The 19,192-nt window shown below is 42.4% G+C and overlaps 2 protein-coding genes across 5 annotated transcripts in view; both read left to right on the forward strand.

Moving 5' to 3' along the window:
• Positions 1–11,761, forward strand: part of GNPAT (glyceronephosphate O-acyltransferase) — a 22,053-nt gene extending 10,292 nt beyond the window's left edge. For 2 of the 3 annotated variants that reach the window (XM_068396319.1, XM_068396400.1), the window contains exons 5-16: positions 191–318; positions 758–833; positions 1,420–1,571; positions 1,662–1,792; positions 2,480–2,703; positions 5,207–5,452; positions 6,157–6,236; positions 8,708–8,848; positions 9,774–9,873; positions 9,966–10,059; positions 10,969–11,030; positions 11,337–11,761. In XM_068396319.1, coding sequence (XP_068252420.1) covers positions 191–318; positions 758–833; positions 1,420–1,571; positions 1,662–1,792; positions 2,480–2,703; positions 5,207–5,452; positions 6,157–6,236; positions 8,708–8,848; positions 9,774–9,873; positions 9,966–10,059; positions 10,969–11,030; positions 11,337–11,380 — 1,478 coding nt within the window. In that variant the 3' untranslated portion in view covers positions 11,381–11,761. Of the gene's footprint in view, positions 1–190; positions 319–757; positions 834–1,419; positions 1,572–1,661; positions 1,793–2,479; positions 2,704–5,206; positions 5,453–6,156; positions 6,237–8,707; positions 8,849–9,773; positions 9,874–9,965; positions 10,060–10,968; positions 11,031–11,336 lie in introns of those variants that run through there. The other variant, XM_068396476.1, reaches the window with a different exon arrangement.
• A 479-nt stretch (positions 11,762–12,240) lies between these two features.
• Positions 12,241–18,130, forward strand: PDCD2 (programmed cell death 2). 2 transcript variants are annotated; one of them, XM_068400452.1, is made up of 6 exons: positions 12,241–12,556; positions 12,636–12,896; positions 14,189–14,374; positions 15,475–15,590; positions 16,890–17,003; positions 17,702–18,130. In XM_068400452.1, exons 1-6 carry the CDS (start codon positions 12,256–12,258, stop codon positions 17,861–17,863), a joined length of 1,140 nt encoding a protein of 379 aa, XP_068256553.1. In that variant the 5' UTR covers positions 12,241–12,255; the 3' UTR covers positions 17,864–18,130. The 2 variants fall into 2 exon arrangements, with proteins under 2 accessions (XP_068256553.1, XP_068256563.1); XM_068400462.1 differs by having other exon boundaries at positions 14,237–14,374.
• The last annotated feature ends 1,062 nt before the right edge of the window (positions 18,131–19,192 follow it).

The following is a 19,192-nucleotide window of genomic DNA, read 5'->3' on the forward strand; positions in this document are numbered from 1 at the left end:
TGTCTACATAAGTCTTACTAGACAATCGGAAAGCAAATAAAGGTATTTGCAACAACAGAATCCTTGAACGAGATCTCCTTTCTTCTGGTAATTGAATCAATGTATTAGAGAAAGTGGTCAATTCTGCTGGCTGATATTAATCAATAAGTTTTGTGTGTGTGGTTTTGTTTTTTGTTTGATTATTTTTCAGATTTCCTAGGAATGAAAATAGTTGGTGAGCTGCTACGAAGGGCAGGTGCCTTTTTTATGCGACGTTCCTTCGGTGGGAACAGACTCTACTGGGCAGTGTTTGCCGAATATGTAAAAACTATGTTAAGGGTAAATAAATTACTGAACTCTCAAAATGCATGCTTCAGAAGTACTCTGTTGGAACAATTCATGTGAAATATGTACGATGTTGTAGCTATGTGATTGAAAGTCTTCGCTGTGATCTGATTAAGTGCGTTTTACCTCAGAGTTGCTGTAGGTGAAGAGCATACATGCACTCTGTTGTTATAGTTCAGCAGTAGGTGGTAACTGCTCATCAGTTGCTTTGGATCATGTGTCCATATCTTGTGACAGACACAATATTTTCATTATTATAACTATATGGTGTGGCAAATGCAATGGATGAATATAGGCTTAGAGATGACTGAAGTTAGACATGCACGGCTTACCTTACTTACATTTTAAGTCCTTCAAACTATTTGTGGGCAGTAAAGAAGAAATATTTTTATTTTTCTGACCAGCTTTTTGTTTGTTTGTTTTACTTTTGAAGAGTGGCTATGCCCCAATTGAATTTTTTCTTGAAGGGACTAGAAGCCGCACCGCCAAGACTCTGACTCCAAAATTTGGTAGGTTTGTTGAAAACTTGGAACTTTTTATGATTATTAGTGTTTTCTTTAGCGAGTATGTGCTTTGTAAGTTCATCAGTCAGGAAGGGATGTTAAAGTGGGAAGTTACGGGAAATTGGTCTGCCAGAGTAGTGGTTAGAGTTCCAAGGCCATATGAAGAATGGCAATACGTCTCTTGCGCTCTACTGCTTTCTCTCCCTTTGCCCCATTGTGTACTTAATTGCATAACTCTTCACCCTCTTCTTTCTAGAAAATAGGTGTCCCCTGACCAGCAAAGAAATATTGTAAGCTAACTGTAAAAGTAATGGGGAATCTTTAGAAGGAAGATGCTGTGTGAGTGCAGAGCAGTGCTGCTGAAAAGATCACAAATAGCTGTCCAAACGCATTGCTTACATTTACCTTCTTTTTTAAAACCTGGGTGATGTCTTGTGCTTCTGCTTGCTTGAAGAGAGAACAGGCACAGTGCACACCTACTAGCAGTTTCTAAAATTTGAAGATATCTTTGTCAAAGTTAAATTGCAGTTGCTTTTCCCTCCTCGGAAAAGACAAGTGATTCACTTTTTTTTCTTTTTTTTTCGTTTTGCAGGTCTTCTCAGCATTGTGATGGAACCATTTTTTAAACGTGAGGTCTTTGACACGTACCTTGTTCCCATCAGCATAAGCTATGAGAGGATATTAGAAGAATCTCTCTATGCATATGAACTCCTAGGAGTCCCAAAGCCCAAAGAATCTACATCTGTATGTAAATTCCTTAAGGACAGAACATAGGTGGATGTATACACACCCTGTAGCACCAAAAGTTGAGTTTTGCTTTTCCCATTTTCTTAGGGGTTGTTAAAAGCCAGAAGAATCCTCAGTGACAGTTTTGGTACCATACACATCTACGTTGGCCAGCCAGTATCACTTAGAACCTTGGCATCTGGGAGAATCAATCGGTGCCCATACAATTTGGTTCCCAGGTACCACATCTTTCCATGGTTTATGCCCAGGAAAAGCATATGTTTAGTCCTCAGCTATGTAAAATAATGAACGTATTCTCTTTTACTTTGTTTTCTATTTCTCTGACTTCCCCTCTGTCTGACCATTTAAACCGCTGAACCTGTTTTGTCCGAGCAGAGGCTTACGATGCTTGTGATTGGGCGTTTCTGAAACAGGTTGTTACTTGCATAGCTTTGTACTGTGTCGAGATGATGCCATTTTAAAAGTTAATGATCATGCGTGAGCCAGGCAAAGCTGTTTTTTGAGAATTTGGTGGTTTTGCCACTTAAAAATTCCACCTTTCTCTCCCTTCCTGCTTTAGTACTGCAAGCTGTTATGTGATCATGTGCCAGGGAGCTGTATCTACGACTGGATTGGGTGGCTTTTGCAATTTGCTATACAAAACATAATGCTTTTGAATTTTTTTTTTTAAGATAGCAAGTGTACAGCATCAATACAGAGTTCTGTGTTTCAAGTATTCTCGTGAAGATAATGATGTTTCTCTCTGTACTTCTGTTCTACATAGCACATAGATAGAATCACCCTTCAGATGTTAGGAGCTGTAAAGTAGTTATGGATCTGGGAGCCATACAGAAGAAATAAGAAAGGGTGTGATTTATATTCCAGGTTCTGGAGCTCTTTACCTTGAACTTCATTGTTCTTTTCAGGCATCTTCCCCAAAAGCCATCTGAGGATATCCAAGAATTTGTCAGTGACGTAGCTTATAAAATGGAGCTGCTGCAAATAGAAAACATGGTTTTGAGCCCGTGGGTGCTAGTTGCTGCTCTCCTGCTCCAGAATTTGCCAGCCATGGATTTTGAACTTCTAATAGAAAAGACCCTGTGGCTTAAAGGCTTAACACAGACTTTTGGAGGATTCATTGAATGGCCTGGTATGCAGAGAAAGTGTTATTTCTGTCCTTTTGTTGCTTTGAAGGATGAATTATATTTCTGTGAAGCAGTGTATGGTGTCAACTTTACAGAATGTTTTCTGCAGAGCTGTAAATGGATTTTAGGATATGCTAAAAATGATGCTAAAACCTGGCAGGTTTTGGCTTAGGCTTTAGAAGATACTACTTTGAAAAACAGTTAGGTGGAGGCAGAACAGATATTTTACTGTTATTTCCTCAAGCATGGAATGAGGGGGAGATTTTAAGGTGCTTCTGTTAAGAGTACTGAGATTTGTGTAGTGTCTATCTTTCTGAACCCTGTGTAAGTCACAGGCAATTACCTGGTCTGCAACAGTTACACTTCGTGTGATGCTATGTTTGTTGCTCAATATTGACTATAGTCTAAGTTGTTACAGTGGCAAAGAACTATCAGAAACAAAACTATAATTTGTCTATTTGTTTTTAAATTTCACTTTATATACCCAGAAACAGTGATGACTTTTGGGGAGGAGGCTTCTTTGGTATTTTTATTTTTATATATATATATATGGATATATATATATACACAGACACATACACTCTTTTATATATATAATGTATATGTATATATTGGCTGCTGAAAGGTTGATTCTCCTTCCAAACTTTCTCAACAATTGGTTTAAACTTCTGTCTGTGAGCTTAGGTGACAAAGGTAATTAATTTTAGAGCCTCAGGACATAAGTGGTAAAGCCAGCAAAGAAAACTAATGTGTAATGCAAATACATTTACCTTTTCACTCTAGGTAGACTTAAACTGTGGATCTTTGCTTTTGTAGTCTTGTGTATAATCAAGGATCCCTCTCAGTACTGCAATAAAGAAATCGACCAGGCTACGGTTATAAAAGGACTCTGTCATTTCTGGAAGAAAACCCATTTTCCTTTCAGGGATCTGCACTGCAGTGAATGCAGACAAGGTCTGCTCCTGCCAGACTGGTAAAAGGAAGAATTTCATGGTGATATTTAAACTTCACTTAGAATCTTACTGCACAGTAAACTGAAGAACATGCCACATTTGGGTTTGCTTTTTAATTTTGTTTATTTTTGTAGCAGCAATGAATAAGCTTTTGCTTTAGTAGAGTTGTGGTGTAGTCAGGGAATGAAAAATAGGCATGGTAATGAAATAGAGGAATGGCAACAACTGAGCAGATTTTGTTGGAGCGTGCTGGCCCCATTCTAGGCATCAGTTACATAGAAACAGGGTTTGTTGTTTTGGTTTGAATTGTCAATAATTTGAAAGAATAAATATATTTCAAAGGCTAATTTGATGACATTGCCAAGTCAGCAACTACACGTACCCTGTCCATTCATCTGATTTCATGCAGCTAGTTGTTTCTCCCTTTGTTATGCTGGTTGGTTGTTCCAGGCAGAACGTTTGCTTGGGTTTTAGAAATTTTATATTAAAAACAGGAACTGCAAAATGGCTTGCTCACACTTCTGCTTATTACATTGAGAAACTTGGGAGCTTTAGCAAAACTGGAACAAAGTAGGCTGAAGGAGTAAATAGGATGCAAGGACATTCTATGTGAGATCTATGTTAAGGGGAAATATTCTGTCAGAGGCTATATTGATATGATACGATTGTGGTGCTGTGAACATGTAAAGTGTATTTTGGTGTTCAATAAGAAGTTTTTATTGTTTCTTCCCTTGCTTGCCAAAGAGTTCGTATTTGATGCGGGGAATGTTTTGGTAGTGTTTAAAGTGTAAGGTATTCTAAAAAGGTGAGCGTACTTTCAAGACTTGAGGTGCGGCTCTTTATCTGAGTGAAGTTTTTAGTGTGTCACACTGACAAAAATGCTTGACCAAAGCCCACAGGTTTGTGAAACTTATGCCTGCCTTCGAAGAACTTTGTTGTTTATAAGAAAACCAAAACCACGCACTTCCTTGCTTTAGGCATTTTAAAATGGTTCTCTTACGAAATGAGAAGAGATTTGAGTTTAAGCACAGTCTGGTTTCTCTTTGAGCAAGTATATTATGTAACAATATTTACGTTAGGATTTCTTTAAACTTAATTTAGGAAGTGGCCTTCCTTGTATGTGAGAGTTGAGGAAAAACATTATGAAGGTTTGTGCATCTGATTCAAAACTTGTGGTGTCAGAAATGCCTAAACAAAAGTATGATCTCCATCTCCTTACTGATGAATGTATCCATCAAACAGATCTATCCTCTTTTATTTGGAGGCTCAGAATACTTGTTCCAGAGACAAAGGAAGTATTTGTCCTTGTTAGAGAGTGGAGGAATTTAAAGTGCGTTAATTACAGAAATGTCTGAAATGTGTTGTCTCCATCTCATACTATGCTGAGGCTGCCAATTCCTGTATGGATTATTTTAGAACATCTCTCTAACTGAATGTTTGGTGCAATAATTGGTCTTCAGTGATAAAACTTAATGAAATACTGGTGCATTTTAGGCTGTTTCGATAGAGTTATGTTCCCTTTTTCATCTTCCTGAGTGTTGTGTTTTTCTGCTAGATAACCTGTGTGCCAAAAAAGCAGTTATGTCTGGCCTCACCCTGCATTCCAACGTTGCTTGCCTTGTCGACGGCCACGTGGTCCTCAATGACAAAGGAGTGGAAGATGGAGCCATAGGGAAAATTGTCTTTAAGCGTGCTCTGGCCATCCTCATGTGTGCTACCTACAGAAATCAGTTGCTGAACGTGTTTGTGCGTCCATCTCTGGTGGCAATTGCGTTGCAGATGACACGCAGCTTCAGAAAAGGTACGTTTGGTAGCTCTGAGAGCCCACTGGCTTTGCTCCTTGTGCTGTCAGCTGTGAGAGGACCATGAGATTCCTGCAACTGCTAGTGGGAGCTGAGAATGTTATACTCTGGATAAGGTGCTATGGCATAAGGTGGATGTGTTGGGAGGGGGCAGGGGTATTTTGCTTGCCTTTTTTGTTTGTTTACCCTTTGATGCTTTTAAAAGTAGGTGTATTCTGCTGAGAGGGCAGGGTGAAGATGAGCTGATCCCAGTTCCCAAGCGTCTTATTTTGTTGGCGTTTAGCAGACCTGCTTTTTAGGTTACATATTACACACAGCTCACACTTGCATATGGTGCAGCCAGTTCTCAGTCTTTCTTCTCTTCCCACTACTGTTTCTGAAGTATCTCAGTGTTTTCCGAAACTCGGTTCTTAAAGAAACTTTTCAGAATACATACCTTAGTTTTGTGCAGCACCTGATTATGTGGTATTTAGTGCATGTTTGGAGAAGCTACAACCCCCTGCCCTTTCCTCTTAGTAACAATTGAATCATACTTGCTGTTCTCTTGTGGTGGTTTCTGCTGTATATGTATGTATGCTTTCAATGTCAAGTCTAAATTTTATTTGAAGTAGGTACTCTCTCTAATATAAGCAGTAAATGGCTTTTCACTTGTGTGTTTTAAATTATGTTTTTAAACAACAGCATTTTACAATATTCTTTTCAGAGGAAGTCTATAGCTGCTTCAGCTTCTTGAGAGATGTTTTTTCTGATGAGTTCATCTTCTTTCCTGGCATTTCATTGAAGGTAAAAACATCCTTTATACAAAAATGCTGATAGTCAGTAACACAGCCAACTAAAATCGCATCTGATTTCAGGGCTCTGCCAAACAGGTGCTTTGTGGTAAATACCTACAGTGATATCAACTTGATCTGTGAGTGGGAGGGAGAACTTTAAAGGGAGTCAGAGTAGAAGTAGCAGTTTGGTTAGTTGCAAAACATTGTCTGAATCCACAAGGCTGCATATGCAATCTTTTTTTTTCCCCTCCAGTAAAAAACTAAAAATCCTGAAATTGCCCAATTCTGAGCTATTAAAATGAACTGTAGCAGAAGTTTGGCTTTTTTGCCTAAAGCTACCAGTCATCCAGCAGGGATATAAAAATATATGTAAAGCAGTCTTTTAAATGAAGTGTAAATACTGTCCTCTTGCCCTGCAGTTATGAAAGAGACCTTAGGCTGTGAAGAAAAACAGTGTTAATGTAGATTTAATTGAATTCTGTCACAGAGTGGGTATCTTCTATCAGTGCAGAAACAAAACAGGAATTCTCATTGAGGGTACACCAGGATAATTTTTCCTAAAAGCTCTTGCAGACTGCACTGGTGCTCTTTCGGAACATTAAACTGTAGGTATTACACCAATTGATGATCAATCCTTGTATGCTGTTATCTTTGGCAGATAGGGTATGCAATTCTAAATTTAAGCACCTATTGTCCTCTGGTTGAGTATACTCCTTTCAGTGCAGATGTGATCAGTTGTGTTGTGTAGCTCCATGTGTGTGGTCTGTGATGGCAGGGCTACCAGGGGACCGTGACAACACCCAGTGCCTCATCTGCTAAAGTACGCCTCTGTACGCATCTCTCCTTGACTGTACAGCATGGCGGTATCTACTCCATAGTGTTTATACAGTGGCTAATGTTCCTCTTATACCTTGAACTCTGAAGGTTTTGATGTTACTGTGCATTAGTAAGCTTTTTTTATAATATTTTGATGGGTCATGGTTGAGTCCTTTTGGCTTTTTATTACTGGCATTTCTCTCATGTAGATTTACGTAGTACATTGCAAGCGCTATGGGGGAAGTGCTTATGGTAAAGCCTGATTTAAGTTTCTGCAACCGAAAACTGCTACAGAGTTGAGGCGACGCAGCCTGTGAAGGTTTTTGAAGCGAGAACTTTCCTAATAGTGTAACAGTGTCCCGAGAAGAGTCTTAGGGAAGCTTTAGTTGCATCCTGTTTGCTTGAAAAGAGCTTCCCCTCGTTTCACCCCCAGCCCCATATAACCATTACTCAGACAAAGCCAGTATTGTTTGTGCACACTGCCTTATTACAGGGCTGGGTACGTCTGCCTGCTCTCCTAACACAGCTGGGCACGGGCAAGCTGTGAAAACTCTGGGCAGCACTTTGCTCTCTGCAGGACTTGCTGTGTCAGTTTGTACACATGCTGCTGGGTTGGAGCTGGCTCTGGTCCAGCCAGCTTGAAGTGCAGGTGAGCACAAGTTTATTAGTAAAATAACTGGTTCAATGTCACACCCAATATAAACTGGTAAGTCCACGTGTAGTTTTTATTTGGATTTAAAACTGATTAAATGTGATTTTTATCAATGCTAAGGCCAAATATCTGATGGTGATATTTGTGATAAGTATAATTTTCATAAGATTATTCAAGACTTGCAACTTGCGACTATATTAAAATCTCATAATTTTTATATAGAAGAGAATTGGACCTTTTTTTAAAGGCTGACTGGCAGCGTTATGTTTAGTTTTCATTGTTAGCACCAGTTGCCTCTTGCAGCTTTTTTTAAGTACCAAAACCAAGCAGGGAACAGGAAGGTGACTGCCTATGACTGTCTTTACTGGAGTCAAATCAAAGAGTTGCTGTAATGTTAAGGGATCTCTTAGCAACCCACCCCTCTAGTCATCCATGTGTCTGTCATGTCTGCGTCCCATCCTCTTGTGTCCTCTGTGTGTGCGTCCTGTGTCCCCTCCCCCCATGCCGATATTGGTAGCAAAATGGTTTTGTCATTGACATTTCCATAATTTGTAACTTTTGGCCATTGTGTTGTCTCTTTTATAGAGGGCAGGTCAGTGAACTATGTGATCATTTATTGCAAACAGCGGACATGAGATAAAAGCAAATGCTGACTTAAAAAAAAATAAATAAATAAACCCACAGAAAAAAACCCTTAAACCAGACAACCTGACCCTATTCTGACAAAATCCTGAGGGAGCTCAGGCTGGCTATTACAATAGCAGCCACAGCCGCTTGCTTTGCTCCTAGGCCTGTTGTGCACGGAGATACTGCTGTGTTTAAGAACACGTTGCCACCGCCTTTTTGTAAGGGTATTTCTGGTATATAGGAAAATTTTGGTTTGAATCTCTTGAGAACTGAGTTCAGAAATGGAAGTGGTATCCTGTTGTGTGTTTTTTATTGTTGGTTTTGTGGGAAAAGGTAGCTGCACTTACTGTACACGTTAAAATTTCAGTCACGCTTCTGTCTCCTAGGATTTTGAGGAAGGATGTTTTCTACTCACAAAATGTGATGCCATTCAAACAACTCAACAGGAAATCTACCTTACTGACAAAGGAAGTGTTACAGTATCTTTCTTGTCAGCGATGTTCAGACCTTTTGTGGAAGGTTATCAGGTATGTTGTTCTTCAGAAAATTATCTTTTTTCTCCTGTGCTTTATAGGGAAGCTAGGAGAGCTGTGATACTTCTGCGGTATAAATAGTGGCTGTTTTCATGGCTGGGGAGTGCAAGAGTTGAGAAATAGCAGTAACAAATACCTTAAACATCACCCTCCCCCTGAGATCCTGATTTCAGCTTTTGGCTCAGACTGTTCCAATGGACTAAAGCAGTAACTACCTCGTAACGTAATGGCCCATTGTGGGTTTATAAGCTTCACAGGGAGTGTGCTGCTACCAGGTTCATTGCTCTTGCTTATGAGGAGCTCTTGCTTAATTCATTTTGTGTGGGCTGTCCTGCCAGGTGTGGAAATGAGTTTGCATCTCGTATCTGATGGCTTTTTTGGGGAGTCATTAATTCCATCCGTATCTCTTTAAGTTCTTTGGGTATCCAAGGTTTTAATAAGACTAAGCACTTATGCTCCTGTAATAAGCAATGTATACAAAACCAGAAAGCTAAAATTTCAGGTATGTCAGCATAACATTGGTGGCAATGTATATGTTTGAACCTAGTGGAATCCGGTAATGATCTGGCTTGTGACTTGGGCTGAATGGTACTGATTTGCCCAGTTTTTCCCATCTGTAAAACAGGTGTTGCTTTAAAAAAAAAATATACTGTTTTTGATTGTGAGAACAGGAATGTTAAATTAATGTCTAAGGTAACTGTTATAGTAATACTGAATCTTATTTTAATATTAGGATTCTCATGCCTGTTAAACAGTAATAAAAATTTTAGATGCTCTGTGTAATGATACTTTTTGAATTCCTCTCATACACTTTTGAAAGTGTAACAGTATTACTTACTTATGAGGACATGTCTGTTTGTAATTCATAACAAGCTGACAATCAAAAGGAAAGAAGTGCTAATTTTTTAAAAAATGTTAGTTAATTTTCAGATACCTCTCAAAGGAAACAAAAGAAGCCTTTAGCGAGAAGCAGTTTATACCCGGAGTCCGCAACTTTGTTTTTCAACTTCTTGAGAAGGGTGTGTACAGCCCCTATGCAATATGATTCTACAAATATAGCCTGTTAAGGGACAGGATAAAACTTTTAATTGTGTTTCTGCTCTTTCTGTAGGGAATACGCAGTGTTATGAAGCTCTGTCTTCTGACATGCAGAAAAATGCCTTAGCAGCTCTCGTGCAACTAGGTGCAGTGAAGAAGAAGAAAACGTAAGTAACATCGGCTTTTTGGTGCATAGAAGTCAGGGCATGGTCTTACTGGCAATTCTCAATGACTGAGCTATTAGTATGAAGCAGAACAGCACAACCCTGACTGCCTGAGCCCTAGTCAACTGGCTGATTGGATTTACCTGAGTTGTGGTGAAGACCCAGGTAGTTCATTGTAGAAGCAGGGTGGCACTAGTGAAGCACAGTGAAAACACTCCTGTGGGACCCAGCAATAAAATTCATTAACCCACTAGTAGGCTGCTTCTGAGTCCCTTTACCGTTTGGTTTTTAAAGTTTGTCCCAAAGCTTTGATAAGCAAATAGATAGAACAGCCCTGCTCATTTTTAACAAATCCCCACATTGTCTTGACTGTTTCACAGAACGTAGTTGGCAGCTGATGACCCTGAGTTTTTCCTTACGTCTCTTCAGGAAGTGATTGGTTAAAGTTTGTAGTGCTCTTGGAAAGTGCACAAAGTACTGTTGTTGTTATGTCCCCTGCCATGTCACTGTGCTAAATAGATGTCTATAGCTAAATTCCCCTTTCAAATAAAAGGAGTAAATCAATTGAGAGTGACAGAATTTGACATCAGCTGAAGATTTGGTTCAGTTTCAGACAGATAGTATTGAAAATTATACGACTGAAAGCAAACAAACGTTCTCTGCCTGCAGTTGTCCCTAATAAAAATCAAGGGAAGAGAGAGACAGGGACCGTGAACAAGAGGAAGGATAAAGAAACCATAACTGTCCTTGAGTACAATCTGCTTAGAAGTCTGCCATGTCCTTAATTAACATGTATGCTGGGATGAAAAATATGTTGTAGTTATGAAAATGTTTAATTCAGATTATTTGTATAGAAATGACTGGAATAAGAAATAGTCATTAAAGAAACAGGTTTTTTTCTTTTATCTGTAGATCCAATGGATTTACTTACAATGTAAATCAAGAGGCTGTTAATAAAATTCTGGACATGTTTGGTAAGTGTTCTCTAATGAATTTGAAGACAGCTTCCCAAGTTACAAATTACTTTGGACAATGCACATACGTTACATGTAGTGTTTTTTCCCTTGTAGTTCCTTAGAATTATCTGTATAAAAATCCTAATGATATTTTTGTACAATACATTTTTCTGGTGTCATTGACTGCAGCTTTGAATCTCCCGTCTTTACCTGAAATACTGTGCAACCCAGTGACCGAGGAAAATAAAGCAAAAAGTAGTTTACTGGAGTGGTATTGACAGCATTTTGGTGATAAGTGTTTACCTTTTTTTTCCCCCCTGTTAGATGCTAGGATACCTGTACAGAAACCTGTGGCTGCACGCCTCTAGATGGTTCCTGATGCTGTGACTGGATGTAAGTGCCTGCTGAGAACACCGAGGGCCACCCAGCTGGAGCAGGGACGGCAGCAGGCCAGGTTCCCCTCTTGCCCTGCCAGCCCGTGGGCAGCTTGCCTTTACCACTTAGAAACTGTTGCTGCCGAGGGTTAGAGTTGTATTTGTATCCTTGCTGTGTTTTGTTTTTTAAAACAGGTTAAACATTGTCTTTTTTTTGGGATAAATATTTGAAGAGATGTGCACAGTAATGGCTACTTAAATACATTTTTCTAGACTTGTAACAAGGAATGTGATTGGTTTCAAATATTTCATGGATGTTGAAAATGTAACAGGGAGTTAAAGACTTGCTATTAAAATTAATATCTAGAAAAATCATGTTGCTGGCTGGCTAAATGTAAGATAAGGCCCTTATGAAGGAAGAGCACAAATCACATCTTGGGCAATAACTGCACATGCAAAGTGTGTTGGGTTTTAATTTTTCTAGGCAACTGGCATTATTTTAGTTACTTCATGAATGACATATTTAAAAACTGAAGTAAAGCAGCGTCGTTAACGTCTCTGTTATTCCTCTGCTCACCCCCCCCCACCCTCCCGCCCCCAGGGCGGCGCTGTCCGTGACGGCGGCGGAGCCCAGCCCCGGCTTTCGGGCAGCGCCTTCCGCCCCTCCCGCCTCTGCTCCGTTAGAAAACCGAAGCAGGGAAAAACGAGGGGAAACCGGCAAACGGCGCCGGGCGGTTGGGGCGCGGCGCGCCCGCCGCCGCCGCCGTGGGGGGGCGGTTGCGAGGCGGCCGTTGGGGGGCGGTGCGAGGCGGCCGTTGGGGCGGGCGCTTCCTGCGCAAGGCGGGGCCCGGCGCCGTTGCGGCAGCAGCATGGCGGAGGGCGGCGTGGAGCTGGGCTTCGCGGGGCGGGTGGGGCCGGGCGGCGCCTGGCGGCTGCGCAGCGCCTACTTCCCCAGCAAGGTCGGGGGGCGGCCGGCGTGGCTGGGCGAGGCCGGGCTGCCGGGCCTCGACGAGCTGCGCTGCGGCCGCTGCCAGCAGCCCTGCGCCTTCCTGCTCCAGGTGTACGCGCCGCTGCCCGACAGCCCCGACGCCTTCCACCGCACCCTCTTCGTCTTCGCCTGCCGCGACGCCGCCTGCTACCGCCTGCCGGGCCCGCGGGGGCCCCTCTGCGGTGAGGCGGGGGGCGGTGAATGAGGAGGGGGCGAGGGCCGCCGGCCGCCGCCCCGCTGACCGCTGCCTCTCTCCCGCAGTGTTCCGGAACCAGCTGCCGCGGCGGAACGACGTCTACCCCGAGGAGCCGCCCCCCGAGGAGCCGCCGCCGGGCCCTCCCGCTGCCGCCGACGCGCCCCCCCGCCGGCTCCGCAACGGCGCCGCTCTTTGCCGCGTCTGCGGCTGCCTGGGGCCCCGCACCTGCGGGCGCTGCCGCCGCGCTGCCTACTGCGGCCCCGAGCACCAGGCGCTGGACTGGCGGTGGGGGCACTGGGAGGCCTGCGGGCAGCACGCCGCCGGAGGTGGGTCTCGGGCGGGGGCCGCGCTGGCAGCGTGCCGTCGGGCCCGTCGCGTGTGAGCTGCGGTGAGGCGCGATGCTCGCTGCAAAGCCGGCTGTCCTGCCGGTGTGCCGAGCTGCCTCGGTGCGTGCTGGTGGGTCAGAGCCTGCAGAGGAGAGAAAAAAGCAGCTCGTGTCATTTGCGTTGTTCTGTGATTTGTAAGGAAACTGTCGGTAATTCTTTAAGGTGCTTTTTTTTTCCCCTGTTAGATATTTACTTCAGTGACATAAGAATGCGGGATGTTTGTTGTTCCTGGGAGGCTGATAAGTTTCAGGTGTACCCTTTGGTCTCTTTCAAAGACCTGTTTCTGTCCACCTTATGTCATAAAAAGCTGAAAGGATGTAGACCAAATTTTTCCCTTTGCAGGCTACTTTTAAGATGGCTTATTCATAAATTGTAAAGGAACGTACAAAGGTGATGCCTTGTGACGATCAGGAGGTGAAGAGAGTACTTTCCACGAGCGTGCTATTTTAAGAGACCTTATTCTGAAACCATCCACTCTCCTGCTCTGTTGTCAAATTCCTACGCTTGCTTGTTTGCTGGTTGTTAAAGGGACAAGTACAGAGTAAAGTATTTTTTTAGCCTTCACATTATCTCATTAATAATGGAGCGATGAAACTTGGTGTGTGTGATGTATCTCCCATTGTACATTGTGGGATGCTAGTCCTGAAAACTTTGATTGTAGGAAGTGGAAATAAGCAGAACATTAAAAGTTGATTTGTGCAAATCAAGTTATGGGTCAGATATTTGAAACATTTAATTGAAACAGCAGAAACCTGAAATGTACTAGCACGTAGTTAATAACAGTCATTACAGAAGGAATACTTGATGTGTTTGTAGAAACTTTGCCTACTCACAATGTGCAAAGGAAAAATAAGGAGAAAAGGTACGGCCTCAGGCCACCTGACGCACACTTGACCTGTGTGCGTCTGCTAGTCGGAATGAGATAAGCACAGAGCTGCCAAACTGCATGTTTTGGCTTTTAAAATGAAGCTGCTAATGCTGTTTAGGCTGTCTGCTATGTCTCACAGATTTACAAAGACTCAAAGCAATACACCACTTATCGTAGTTTTCTATTGTCCTTAATATAAAATCTTTCTTATCTTCAAATCAGGCCTAGCACTGATGTAAGTAGCTCTTGCTCATGCCGTGTTTGTGCTGTGTTTTTGCTATTTAGTTTGCTGTGTAGCTTTTAGGGAGAAGGAAGCAAAATAAGAGATGACGCTGTGAAGTGGTATCTGTTTTCTGTTTTGTAGATGCCTCGGCGGATGCAATTCCAGTGCATAACGAATTCCTTTTTCCAGAATATGAAATTTTGATAGAACCTGAGGAACCAGAATTTCCTGCTGACAACAGTGTAGATTCTGATGATGAACAAGGAGCTGCAGATATATCAGAGGGCCCGAAAGAACAGGAGGAACTCGGAGCTACAGGCAGTGCAGGTAAGAAATAAGACACTGTCTGCAGTTCTTCCTGATGAAGCTGGTATTGCATCTTTAAAATATAAAATACTGTGATTTTTAAGCGTTCATTGTTGACTACTGGTGACAAAAGGCTAAATCTACAGGCATTTGTGATGCAAGCTTTTTGTATGCATCCTGTAATATAAGTTGCATTTAGGGGAGAGCCTTATTAAGGCCCAGTCCCAGGAGCTGTTGAAGTGCCTGTTGCTGCAGTGGAGCTGCAGGTAGCTGGGAGTTACACTGTGTCCTTGTATGCTTCCCACAGGAAAGGAATAACTGGTGTGAAAAACAGGGCCCTGAGAATCTGCTGCTGGACACTGTGGGAATCAGAAGGTTGAGTTAGATGGTCTTGGCCTGATTTGGTTCGATTTGTCTTAATTTACAGAAAATACTTAACAATTCTCCTTGTCTGTACTAGAAGAAAGCTGTTCTGAGGCTGTTTTAATGGACCTTGAATTAAGCAGCTGAAGTGCAGGTGCTTCAAATTCGCGCAAACACACCCACCCCCCCCCCCCCCCCCCCCCCCCCACCCCCCCCCAAATTCACAGTGTTTGCAGCTCACCACACCGGCTTTGCACACGCCCAGGGTGGAGAGTTCGTGGTGTTACAGGGGAAGGCTGCTGGGTTCCCAGCTGACCCTCACTGTGGTCGAAAGCTGTCTCGAGACTGCTGGGTGCCCTATGTTGATGTGAATGTGGGAGTGTAACAGATGCACTCTTTGGTGCTAGAAACTGACATCTGGCACATGCACGGCAGGGGTGGCCTTTTCCAGATGTCGCATTCTGAAGGTTCAGCAGTCTTGGTGAGCCCCACTGGGAGCCATAAACTTTGGTAGATTAACTCCTTCCCTTTCCAGCCTTCCAGTACTGACATCTATGTTTAAAACGCAACTAAGACTAGTAAATGGATCTGTGTGTGACTGAATCTTAATATGTCACAAACGAAAAAAAAAAAGTCTTACTGATTTACACTGGCAATGATTCTTGAGAGCAGAATGCACTTACAGGTACGGTATTGCTTTTAATTTTTGGCTGTCTTGCATTAACCTGTAACCTTTGGGGTTTTTTTGTCTTGCTTAGGTGAAGCATTTCAATCCTTAGATGAAGAGACATTGGAAGCAATGGCAAAACATGAGACTGAAGAAGACAAGATCTTCCAAATGTTTAAAGAGCAAGTAGCTGCTGAACCAGAGCAGGTCAGAAGATGGGGCAGCCTTAGGACTTAACAGGTTCTGGCACAGCATCCTGCTGCACCTGCAGAGTGTTTCACTGCCTTTTGTACCTACAGTCAGAAATGACGATGGGGATACCTCCTCACCCTCCACACACCTTAACCAACAAACCCTAATCTTCCTCACGTGCAGAACTTGATTCATGCTGAAGTAAGAATTTAGCAGCTACTCATTTATCTCAAACAGCAAGTGGTCAGGATGAGAAGGCACAGGGGCGCTGAAGCCAACATGGTGGGAGGGAAGGACCTGCCATTCTGTGAAGTGGTTCTAACCAAAGAAGGTGATGAACCATCGCTCTCTTTCCCCAGCCTTTTTCCCTGTTGGCTTTTCTTCTCAGCAGAATCGAAACTTCAGTGAGGAGCTCTGTCACAGTCACCAGCTGCATGGGGGGGTTGGTTTGGCTTTTTTTTTTGAGGTTGAAGAAATTAGTGATAGCTTTCAAATTTCAGCTATTTAAAACAGAAATCTCCCCTCATGCTATTTCTTGCTAACACAAGAGGCTGAAAAGAGCCACACTGTCAAACAAAAACACGGTGCCTGGTTCCATTCAGAGGAAACACAGGCACAAATCCATGAAGGTGGAGGAGGAGGAAGAAATAATGCTCCGTGTTTTACCTGGTAGCTGAGGGGTGAGGGTGCACATCCAGAAAGCAGGAGGCTTTGCGTCTGTTCCCTCCTCTGCTTGGGGTAGGTGTATGACCTCCCTCTCTGACCATCCCCATACTGACTGATCTGTGTCAGTGCCCTCTTGCTGATAATGTCTGATTTGCTATACAAATATTTAGACAGTAACAGAACAACAAAGGATATGAATGAAAATGCCGCCTTCTTGGATGTTAGGACAGCCCCCTTGCATTTAGATGCAGAACTGGAAAGACAAAGAGCTAGGCCGCATTCCTGACTTTTCTGTACACTTCTGTGTGCTGCTTATCAATCTGCTCTTGCTCCATCTCAAGACTATAAAATACCTGACCGAGCATTTCTGGGTCCCTTAAATAAATACAAATCATTGCAGTTTATCTCTGGATCATTGAAAAAATGCTGTATGAATACTTTCATGATTCAAATAGTTAAGAAAACTTACATGAAGGACCTGTCTTATTTAGAATACCGCATTTGCAACTGATGGACTTTGCCATGGGTATTACTTAAAGGAACTGACCCTTTTCTGCACCATCTTACGGCTTTGTTTATGTCAGTAAATACTAGTTTTATACCAAGATGAAAAGACAGTCTTAGAACTTAAAACATGCTCTATTTCAGATTATTAGATACTCTAGAGGAGAACGCCCAATCTGGGTATCAAGTGAAAATATTCCTGAAGACGACGACATCCCAAACTGTTTATGTGGTGCCAGGAGGATTTTTGAATTCCAGGTATGTACATTCATTTAAAGATAATAAAGGTAATGTAGTTCAGACTTAACAGGATCTAATTGTGGAGGTGTTGGCTTGTCATTAGAGCAAGGTAGCTGAAGCTGCTACACTAACTATGCTAAATTGTACAGAGCCCTTATTTACTATTGTAACTGCTTTTTCCTAGAAGACTTTCACATATAGAAGGTAGGTTCCCATCTGATAATTTGCACCATCCATAAAATGGTGCACTTGTGAATATGGAACCATCTCTTATGTAACAGGAGTCTGTATTGTGTATTTTTAGAAAAAGCCTTCATGATGCAAATTGGAAATATGTCTGGCTGGAAGTATTCAGCTGTAGAATTTTGAATGCTAGAAGCATACGTATAGTGAATACACTTAATGTCCTGCAAAGGCAAAACATAGTTATGAAGGTAATTTCAAATGGACGGAGGCTTACATATCAGGCAACGCTTAGTCAAATAAAACTTCTGTAGATAAAATAAAGTAGGGCCATGGCTTTGATTCCCTGTGCATCTACTACCACTGTTTAGGGAATTCCAAATTTTATTTGAGCTGCTGTGTTACTTAGTAGTTTTGGATTGGGATTTTCGTGCAAGAGAACGTAAATGAAGGCAGGACTCTTCTTGGGGAAGAGACACAGGGAGTGGGTAGAGAGCTGTGGCCTGCCTCTAAACCTTTGTTTTTCCTTGAAGATTATGCCACAGCTCCTGAACCACCTTCAGGTTGATAGCCTTGGAGAGAGCATTGACTGGGGAACGCTGGTGGTGTACACATGTGCTGACAACTGCGGTGAGGGAAATGAATACCTGGAAGAGTTCATATGGAAACAAGACTTCTCTGCAGGCTCCATTTAACTTCCATATAGCATGTTTGCCTTGCTTCAGTGTGTCTCTGCACTTGGCAAACAGGTAATAATTGAACTAAAGTCACCAATATCTGTATATCATCTTGTAACAGCAATAGAACTACTAAAAGTAGACCTTGACAGCCTCTCTCCTGTGCTCCACAGGAGCTTTTACTTCAACCTGTAAGGAACCCAGATGCATTTGTTCAGTGAATTTCACTTCAAATCTCAATCCTGAACATTTAAATAAAGATGAAATATTTCTGGATTGGTGAAAGTGTCTTTTGTTGGTGACTGAACTTAGAGAACTTAAGATTGTTGTCTGACATGATTTTCTTTGTGCTACTCAAAAATTACCATTAATTCACAGAGAAAAGCAGACTGCTGTAAGATTGTTTGAGTGCTAATCTCCACAGGTGTACAGGAGTCACAGCTAAGACAAAGCTGCATAGCCTTTCACTGTGGAACTTCAGTCTGCTTCTCCTTCTCAAAAGGTACACTGAATCTAAATTGGCAGTTGTTACATGTTCTGACTGAGTGGTTATTCAATATCAAATACACAAAAATTAAGTGTTTTATCTGACTTAAAACTATTAACTGAGTTAAACTATTTCTGCATGGGCCTGTCTGGTGCAGAAGCAGTTTAAACAAAGCCAGTCATCCAAGAACGTGTTTGTCTTGTTACTTACTGCCTGTAGCAGCAGATTTTTCAAGCTCAATTGTACCTTAAATCCGCCATCTTTAATGAAGTTGTTTAAAAATAAGTGCCCTCTTCAGGGATTCTTCTGCTATTTGATTACCATACAGCTGAGGCAAGAGCAAAACGAAACCATAATGCTGAATTTACTGTGTTAGTTGCTTTAACTACTCCTGTGGCTATTTGCAGAAAAGATAAGGTGATTCTGTTGGGGTAGGGGGTTTTTTTGTGTGTCTAGTATTACTTCAGTTACTTATTTCCCCTATCCTGCTCAAACCATTCACGTCTGCTTACCAGTGAGTGATTTTATGAAAGCCCTAGGTCTACTCCCGCGGTGCAGGTGAGCCGGCCCCAGGACCGGGACGTGCACCGTGCGCAGGACAGGGCGAGGAAATCCCCGCTCCCCCTCTGTTGTGCTGCTACAGAAGGAGGAATCACAAATTCCTCCCATTTTTCTTGTGATTTTTGGCTAACGGTGCCCAGCTTTCTCAAACCCAGTTAGGAGCTGTTAGCACAGCTGGGATGCAAGGAAAAAATAGATCCCATACCACCAGGCTGGATCTTAGGAAAAATTTCTTCACTGAAAGAGTCATTAGGCTGCCCAGGGAGGTGGTGGAGTCACCATCCCTGGAGGTGTTCAAA

This window comes from Nyctibius grandis, chromosome 1, assembly GCF_013368605.1.
Source record: "Nyctibius grandis isolate bNycGra1 chromosome 1, bNycGra1.pri, whole genome shotgun sequence".
In the NCBI taxonomy this organism is placed as follows: Eukaryota; Metazoa; Chordata; class Aves; order Nyctibiiformes; family Nyctibiidae; genus Nyctibius; species Nyctibius grandis.

Excerpts from the sequence above, each read along its gene's own strand:
- PDCD2 (XM_068400452.1), top strand. The coding sequence starts at position 12,256 with ATGGCGGAGGGCGGCGTGGAGCTGGGCTTCGCGGGGCGGGTGGGGCCG. Across the intron at positions 12,897-14,188 it reads CGGGCAGCACGCCGCCGGAG|ATGCCTCGGCGGATGCAATT; the intron begins GTGGGTCTCGGG and ends TCTGTTTTGTAG. Across the intron at positions 14,375-15,474 it reads CGGAGCTACAGGCAGTGCAG|GTGAAGCATTTCAATCCTTA; the intron begins GTAAGAAATAAG and ends TGTCTTGCTTAG.